This window comes from Castanea sativa, chromosome 4, assembly GCF_040712315.1.
Source record: "Castanea sativa cultivar Marrone di Chiusa Pesio chromosome 4, ASM4071231v1".
Lineage (NCBI taxonomy): Eukaryota > Viridiplantae > Streptophyta > Magnoliopsida > Fagales > Fagaceae > Castanea > Castanea sativa.
Window position 1 is genome coordinate 25,340,932 of NC_134016.1, and position 9,609 is coordinate 25,350,540.

General features: G+C 31.1%; 1 protein-coding gene across 1 annotated transcript; it reads right to left on the reverse strand.

Annotated features, from left to right (window-relative positions):
- Positions 1–7,203: 7,203 nt before the first annotated feature.
- LOC142631829 (uncharacterized) lies at positions 7,204–7,805 on the reverse strand. The gene has a single exon (XM_075806152.1). The coding sequence runs from the start codon at positions 7,700–7,702 to the stop codon at positions 7,487–7,489; it is 216 nt and encodes a 71-aa protein (XP_075662267.1). The 5' UTR covers positions 7,703–7,805; the 3' UTR covers positions 7,204–7,486.
- Positions 7,806–9,609: the final 1,804 nt, after the last annotated feature.

The following is a 9,609-nucleotide window of genomic DNA, read 5'->3' on the forward strand; positions in this document are numbered from 1 at the left end:
CCAGATCTGAAAATCTTGGGCACAAATCCTGCTTGACAAGGATTAATGATCTCAGCTATATAGGGTTTAAGACGTTGAACAACGATCCTAGATATCAACTTATATAAAGCGTTACAAAGACTTATAGGATGAAACTGAGTTAAGGATTCAGGTGAGCAATCTTAGGAATGAGAACAATGTTTGTAATGGCCCACTCCGTTAGGATACTACCAGTTTCAAATATTTCTTGGATAACAGGAACGATGCTATCACCTAAAATATTCCACTAATATTAAAAAAAAAAATAGCATGATATCCATCAGGTCCTAGTGCCTTCAAAGGAGGGCGTTGCATCAAAATTTATGATATTTCAAGTGCATTTCGGATGCTATTTTAAGAAAGAAAGATTTTATGTGAATATGAAGAAGTTCATCGTTATGCCAAATATCATCTGAGTCTCTAAGAGTTGAAAACTGGGACATACTTCCCTTCTGAAGAATTGAAAGATGAAAAAAATCTAATGTTTGCATCTACTTGTTGTAGCTAGGTAATCCGAGATTTAAGTTGCCAAAATAAAAGCTCTTGGTGGAGAATTTGATTATACTCAGATATAAGATTTTTTTTCTAGCTGAAAAAGAAATGCATTAGGTCTAGAAGCCAACGTAAATTGAAGACCTTTAAGCCGTGCGCTTTTTAAGTAAAAAAATATTTCCAAAATGATGTTGATTCCAATCTATAAGCCAACGCAAATTGAAGACCTTTATGCCGTGCGCTTTTTAAGTAGAAAAATATTTCCAAAATGATGTTGATTCCAATCTATAATTTTGGACGTTAAAAAATTTAAACGGCATTGAAAAGACGGAATAGCAGAAGAGGAGGATGGAAGCAAAGCTGATTCATGCCAAGATCGACTAAGAAGATAAGGGAAAGAAGGATCCAATATCCACATTTGTTCAAATTTAAAAGGTTTACGAGAAATTCTAATTTTAGGGTTTGTATTAAGAAGGATAGGACAATGGTCTGATTTTGTTATAGGAAGGTGTAAAAGTTCAGCTTGAGGAAAAAGGGATTTCCATTCAGCATTGATTAAACTTCTATCAAGACGTTCCTTTATATTATTATGCCAATTTGGGTGTTTGTTGGTCCAGGTGAATTTAGGCCCTTGAAAACCAAGATCCATAAGTTTAAAAACGTCTATATATTCTCTAAAAACTTGAATACGAGTAGGATTAATGGAAGACCTCCTAGTTTATCATCAACATTAAGCATGTTATTAAAATCTCCAATTAAAACCCTAGGTAACTCCAGGTTTGAAGAGAAGTCCATTACCATTGCACACCTTTGGTGTAATGGTCATTCTACAAGTATAAGTGCTTGTGGGGTATGGGGTGTAAGGGTCGGGATTCAAGTCTCTAAGAGAGAGCTTTATACACATATACACTTAGATTAAGTTAGAATAGAATTTTATCTTCTATAAAAATAAAAAATAAAAAATAAAAAAGAAGAAGAAGAAAAGTCCATTAAATGTTGCCACAAAGTTTTTCTTTTAATAAACTGATATCCGACTACCGCACACCCTTAGTGCAATGGTCACTCCATAAATATAAGTATTTGTGGGGTGTGGGGGGCAAGAGCCGGGGTTCAAGTCTCCAAGAGGGAGCTTCACACACATATACACATAGATTAGACTAGAGTAGAATTTCTATCTTGTATAAAAATAAATAAATAAAAACTGAAATCCGTGTATTCCCTTTAGATATTTTGCCCTTATCCTTTCAAGGGTTCATTTAAAATTTAAAATTTTGTTCTGTAACATTAATTCCTTATAATTTTTTTACAAACGTTCATTTTAAACTCAAAATACCGTTTTATAACAGTTTATAACATGTCCTCAGGGGAAGAAAGATAAACGATTTTTGTTTTTAATAATTTTCTGAAAGAAATAAAAACTAAAAAGTAGAGAAGCAACTCCAAAAGCTTGGAGGGATGAAGAATCACATTGGAAAGCCAAAGTTAAGAAAAAATGGCTACCAAAATGAAAACAATAAAATTTTTCTCAAGAATTCAAAAGGTAAGTTAGAGAAAATATTAATTTTTTAATAAAATTTATTTATAATATTTTTTGTATTATTAAAAAGTACATAAAATTTGGAAATTATTTTTTTAGTTTTAAACAAACTTTCTCAAACCCAATTTTTTACAATCAAAAACACCGAGATACATATCTAAAAAATTAATAAAACTAAATAAAAAATAATAAAAAAAACTACAATTCAAAATAAAAAAGAAAGGGAAAATAAATTTCACATCAAAATCAAACTCCTACTCCCGAATATGTAAAACATGTCAAATGTGCTATGATAAAGACAAATATTCAAGCATAATCAAATTCAAGTATGCCTCAAACATATCACTTGAAGTACTTCAAGAGACTTTATAACAGTTGAGTTAATGAAGTATCCTTTGATATGATTGAAAATGCTGATGATCAACTTGAAATTGACTGTAAAATGTGTGGCATTTTGCCATAATCATTTTCCGCCGCTATTTTTAGTCTAAATATTTTACGTCTTGCTTAATGAGATAAATACTCTCTCTAAAGAAACGCCAAACCCACGCTCTCACACCCAAATTATCAATGCTGCCGTCCTTCGCCATCACCTATACTACCTTTTCTACCACCACGAATCAATACTTCTCTCTCTCTCTCTCTCTTCATTAACATAATTTTTTATTATTTTGGATTTTTTGGGTTGGAATTTGTTTATAATATTACTATTGAGGAGCTGATAAAATGTGGGAAAGTAGTAAAAAATTTGTTTTTTAGAGTATTTTTAGGAACACAACCAAACACCTGATAATATTTATGATTGGAAAATTTTTCAGGTGAAGCAAACGCAACATATATATAAGACCGAGCTTTCTTAAGGCCAGTTACATTCAAAAACAAAGGAGGGAGAAGCCTTTAAGCAAAAAAAGCCTGTGAAAGAGCTGTCCAGAGACCAGCGAGTGAAAGTTCGAGCAATTTTTTCTATCTTTATACACCCAATTGATTCCCGTTTGTTAAAATTTACAAGGATTAACAAAATCAACAAGTCTTAAAGGCGCATCAGCCTCTCTATTACTTACTGCCTCCCTCTATTACCAAATGCACTAACTTTGTTGAGTTCGACTAGCCAATTGAATTGCCCATATGATATATGGACCTATGACTGCATCATGATTTAGTTTCACATTATTTTGTTGAAGCGCCAACGTGCCGCTAACATTCAACGCCACACATCAATTTGTAAGTTTTTTGTGATAAAATTTGTAGGGATAAAATTTAGTTACAAAATTAATTATAACCTAAAATTACAAACTTACTTAATATCCTTTTATTGAATTGATTGTAACCTAAGGTTACAAAATTTATTCAATATATTTTTATTGGAAGTGAATTTTGAGAAATTTACCATTGAATTACATCTTTTTTTTTTTTATTCTCCAAACTTGCAAAAAAAATTTAAAAATTAAAGATTAATAGTTATGTCATCAATAAATTGTTTAAATTGCAAGTTTTTGTAATTTAAAATTATACATAATATATAAGCTTATAGATCATATAGTAAATAATATCTAATTAACACAATTTGGCATGTGTAATAAGATTATGTAGAACATGCAATTCAACAGTTAGATTTTCAAAATATGTAGTTATATTTATTTTAGGGTAAACTACATATTTAGTCCCTAGACTTTACACCATATTTCAATTTGGTCCTTAACCTTTCAATTGTGTCAATTTGGTCCTTAACCTTTTAAAGTTGTGTCAATTTAGTCTTTGTCATTATATATTAGATGAAAATTGTTTACATAGTAAATAGCCAAAATAAAATTTTAGTTTATTATCACATCAACAGAAGCTAATTTTTTATTTTGGTCATTAGACATGTCATTAATTTTCATCCAAAAGATAACTGTAAGGATTAAATTGACACGGTAAAGAAAAGTTAGGGACCAAATTGACACAATTAAAAGGTTAGGGATCAAATTGAAATATGGTGTATAAGATAAGGACCAAATACGTAGTTTACCCTTTATTTTATTGAGTAAAGTTATAGCCTGTAACTACAACAAGTTTTGTAACTAACTTTATCAAATTTGTAATATCTTTAGTATTTTTTCAAAAAAAAATTATGATGGATTTATAGAATCCAAGAAAATAACCATTAATTGAATTAATCAAATTCAAATTAAGAATAATATATTTTAAATAAAAATTATAACATACTATAACATTAATTAAATATTATTTAAATATAAAAAGGTCCATTCAAATTTATCGTTTTGGGCCTCCAGCTGTATTAAGTCATCCCTACTATTTTTAGCTACCTAGCCAATTCTCATTGATGACATTGCAGATTTAAAATTTGGTATTAGTTTCAGGTTTTAGTTTTTATGTATAGTTTTTTAAAACTTTACTTTTTCTCTTTTTTTTTTACTTTTTAAAAAAAGTTTAAGGTACAAGTATACTTTAACACACTTTTAATAAAAAGTTAAATAAGTTGTTTTCAAATAAACAGTCTTCCTAATGACCCAGTGTTCTTGAAAATTTTTATACAAATTTTAATCAATCAATCATAAGATAATAAATTACGCTCATGCATAGGTTGATTCCTGCACTTCAATACAAACGGCAACGCTAAAGCTCCGGGCAATAAGAATTTTTATCCTTGTCCTCAAATCACGTCTGGGAGATAGAGGGAGATCTACGAAGAAGGATCACCTTAATTCTTTTCTTTTTTTTTAAAAAAAATCATATAAATGGAATCCATTGATTATGCGATTTATTTGCATGGTTAATGATGATGCCGAATAAATCACCAGTAAGCTGCGAGAACTCTCTGGATCAAAGCAACACCTGTGAAGAGAAAATAGAAGACCGAACAGAGAGCACCGGTGTGGTGCCAGCTAAAAACCCTCCGACGATCAAGTTAGAGTCTTTCAAAACAACCCTAGAGTGTCAGAGTTGAGATAATTGTGCGTACCTCGAGTTATGGGGGTTTTGATGTATTTATAGGGGCGTGGAGTTGACTTCCATACCTTGATTACCAAGTTCTTTCCTTTTATGATTAAAACTCTTTCCCTTTTTATACCTCCAAGAATTCTTTTCCTTATAAAACTCCTCCAATCAAGGCTAACGTGTAGTGCAAGAATTCTTCATATATATGTTGGTGTGAATTACAATCAAGGCCATGTCAGCCCCAATCATATAGCGTGATTTGAGGTAACCCGGAGAACGACGGGAGAAATTATACGCATGCATTCTACTCGTCCGTCCACTATGCATCCGTCCTTCTTGGTCATATAACCCGTCACCCTATCGTAACAATTTCAACCATACGTGGTGGTACCGTCATGTTGATTTTATCCCCTATCAGTTAAATTATCTTTCCACATTTTTTGCTGAATAATTATCTTGCCACATTTCGCTACACAAAAAGTGATATTTTATGGTTTAGTCAAAGTAGGGGTTAAAGACCCTGTGAATCACTTGTTATGAGCTTAAAGAACTAGGCTATAGTGGAATATAAAGCCCAGCCCCAAAAAAGAAGAAACTAACATGAAGTCAAAATGGAACTTTCTTATCTTTTGAAAGAAGAGAAAGGGAGGCTGAGACTGAGAGGGGGAGATACGACTAAAGAAAGCGGGAGGCACCAAACAATAACGACTCTTCTCCTCTTTGTTTTCTTATCATGTTTACCAAGAAATCCAACTAAGAAATCTCTTTAGAAAAACCATGGCAATTAATTGGTGGTAGGGAAATCACATTAGTCTTATCCTCGTAACTTTTTTTTTTTAATCAAAATAAAAAATTCTTTAGAAAGAATGTTAAAGCAAGGAAAAGAAATGATAGGTAGTGTTTGTCTGGAAATAACTTATTTAAATTTTTGTTAAAATTATTAATAATGTTAAAGTATACTTATACTTTGAAAAAGTGAGAAATAGTTTTTAAAAAATAAAATTTTAAAAAGCTGTACATAAATACTAAAGAGCAAAAAGATAACTTATTATAAGCTAATCCCAAACACACACTTAAAAATATTAGACAATATTGGTCTTAGGCTATTAAATTAAATTATTAAGAGGATTCAAAAATGATGATGCTAAAATAGCAAAAATGCTATTTTATCACCCAAAACACTAAAATATATGTAGATGGTATATTATTTGCTAAGATTTCATGTTCATTAACAATTCAAATGATGTTTTTATTAGTCCAGGATTTAAATTACATTTTTGCACTTGATCAAGTCTTGTTTGCAAAATAAGGTATTTACAGTTTACACATTCTTATGGTACTGATTCAAATATGATGACAAAATCAATACTCAAGAAAAAGCTTGAGACTTGTGCCAGAAAAATGGACTAGGTTGTGCCCCGCATACTCAGAAAGGGGGAGATTTCAAGGGTGGTATCTTCTACCATTATTATTTTTTTAAGATAAAATAAATATAGATATGGCTGTTTTTTAGTAGGACATGTGGGAAAGTATCAGATTGTTTCAGCTTTGAGTGGGTCACACCATTTTGTGTAGATTTCAGAGAGAACCTAGAAAGGCAATTTGTGAAGGAAAAAACAGAGAATTTCTTTGACACTTTCTAGCTAAAATTGGAAGGCCTTTCTAACTCCGATTTTGATGAAATTTCATTGCGTTGTTCTTGACAAAAAGAGTTTGATTTATGTTGATTGCTGCGATTGTTCTCCATTTACTCGAATGCCAAAACCTAATTGATGGATCAGTTTCTGTTGTTGTTGGAAACCACCTTAGTTTGATGAATATATGTTTGTCAACCAAGAATGGTAAAACCTGGATATTTTGGAAACCTCCACTAAGTCATGTGGCTTTTTCCTTTTCTTGTATAGTTTTCCATGTAAAAATCGTTGTCTTCCTTCTGAATTATTGCTGATTATTATTCTTTTTGTTTATGTTGGTTATTGTACTTTATTAATTTATTGAAATGCCAATTGAATTTGTATAAGGAGAGAAAAATAAAAATAATTTGGTTGTGAATTGTTTGTATTAATCTCGATTATTTTTCTTAACACTAAAAAAAAAACTAAAATAAACGAAAGACAATCGGGAGATATCTAGAGAGATAAAGGCATGTCATTATAATCACATGGTTCGAATACTCCGTTTATTTTTCTTACATCGTATATAAAAAAAGGCATAAAATATATCCACAATATAAATATTTATATAGATCATGACTGAAACCATCAAAACTGAGAAATTTCGAGTAATCCCCTAGACCAGTCAGTCTGTATTGGAACACTACTACCATATAATATATTCCCAAAAATTATATACAAGGGAGAAGAGAGCTAAAAGCCTAAAACTATTGGACAAAACAGGGGAGCAAAACAGAGGAAACAGAGAAACACCCTGTTTTAAAAAGATGGCAAAGGCATCCATCTTCAATTCAAACGCCAAGAAAGAGACACCAGCCCAACAGATACATCAATAAGAAATCCCCAACGGTGAGCGAGAGATTTGGCGAGTGATCTCCCGGAGCACCGGTCTCATCTCCGGCTGCCCTGGGGACCAATCAATGATCTTCTCCGATTCTTGCTTAATCTTTCTCACTTGGCTATGAACAGGCAAACCACCCATGTGCTGCTCAATCCCTTCTTCCTTTCCATTCTTCTTGTTATTGTTGTTCTTCATGTTCTCCATCTTACTATTGAGCCAAAAATAGCTTCACAAAGATTCTCTCTCTCTTTCTGTATTTCTATGTCTACCTATCTAATCTATCTGTACGTCTTGAAGGGATAATAAGAACCGCGTGTATGTATATATAGATGGCAAGGAGAGAGACAGACTGAGGAATTTCAACGTTGAGGCGTGGGAAGGCAGCGAAGAGAAGTTAGGTGGGAAACATCAAGTATCTACTCTTGGATTGGTTTAAGAGTTGAGACGACTGTTTTGGACCATGTCGTAATTTTTTAATGTTGTGCAAGTAAATATCATAAAAGAATAATACCAAGGATAACCGATGAAAAGTTCCAAAACTCTTGCTTGTCGTTTGATATAAGAATAATGCTTATATCCATAGGTTTTTATTAGTTTTTATCTAGAATTATTATGGATCACTTTATCTTTTTTTTTTCTTTATAAACTAAAAAATTATTGATGTCACTTTATCTTCTTTTTTTTTTTTCTTTATACACTAATATAAAGATTTGCAGCAGATGTGTTTATTACCTGACCCACTTAAACTCTGTCATACACGGCGTAAAACCACCCGATCATTCAATAGATAGAGCATACTACTAATCGAACCCACAATCTTAAACTCATAAGGTGATAGGCTGTGAAAACTTTCTACTATCAAACCTCCTTACGTAATGATATCATTTTATCATTTACTATTAATAATAATTTAAGTTTGATATATTTTTATGAAAGCTTGTGCCTTATTAGTGATTTAATAGTAGATATCATTTTATTGACGTGGGTCTCCACTAAAGGACACAAAAAAGTAGTAATTTCTTATTACCATACTGTCAAAGGCCCTTTGATATCTCTTCACTTTGAAGCTAATCTTAGTATTGAATTGTCATTGATGGACTAATTACTAATATTAGGGTGATCATATCAACGCAAAACTGAAAGTTACTTCCATTCGGATTTGCATATGAATCTTTGGTTGAAAATTCATAATATCTGCATTTGATTGTGAGGAGGACTGCTTCAGGATACTACTGTCTACTGTCTCAATTATCTAGAAATTACTTAGATTTATTGTTTATTTTAGGTGTGAACATGGAAATGAATATTTTTCAAGTCAAACTTCTAAATATGTTTCTAATGGTTCAAGTCAAACTTCTAAATATTTTTCTAATGGTTTGTTCACATTTCAGTTTTCACAAGAAGTTTACCAAATACTTTTTTGCTAAACAAGTTTACCAAATACTTACCGACTTCTTCTGGGCCAAAGATTATATCGTTTGACCCGTCTTGAATGTCTAAAATTTGGTGCTCATCGTTATCGATATCGCAATTCGTTTTCTTTTCTTTTCTTTTTTTACTAAGCTGCAATCATCCAAATTTTAAGGATGATTATTTATTGGTAATATGACATATAACATCTAGGTTATTAATTTTCTCACGATAATATCAAGTTTTTTATTTATTTTTTGCTAAGCAGCAATCATCCAAAGTTTTCTATAATGGATTTTTAATGTTGTGGTAGCTAGTTGGCATTTGGTGAACTTTTCTTTTGCCTAAAAGTATTAATAAGTAAAATATTTTGCTTGCGCAATTTTCAACAAATTTGGGAATTCACTTTTTTTCAAGCATAGTTTGGGGAAAAAAATAATTATTGAAAAATTAATATATTATTTATTTTATGAAATTTTATGTATTTAAAATATAAGATGCAATAATAACAATAAATGATTTTGCTTATAAATTTTTATATTTATCAATTGAAACAAATGAGATAGGAGATAAATATTTTTCAATTTTAATTTTTCCTCGCAAAAGAAACATAAATAAGTTTAGCTTTTAAAATCCTTGCTGTGAAAATCTATAACCGCAACCTTTTGTACTTCAATTTTACTACAATTCTGATAGAACAG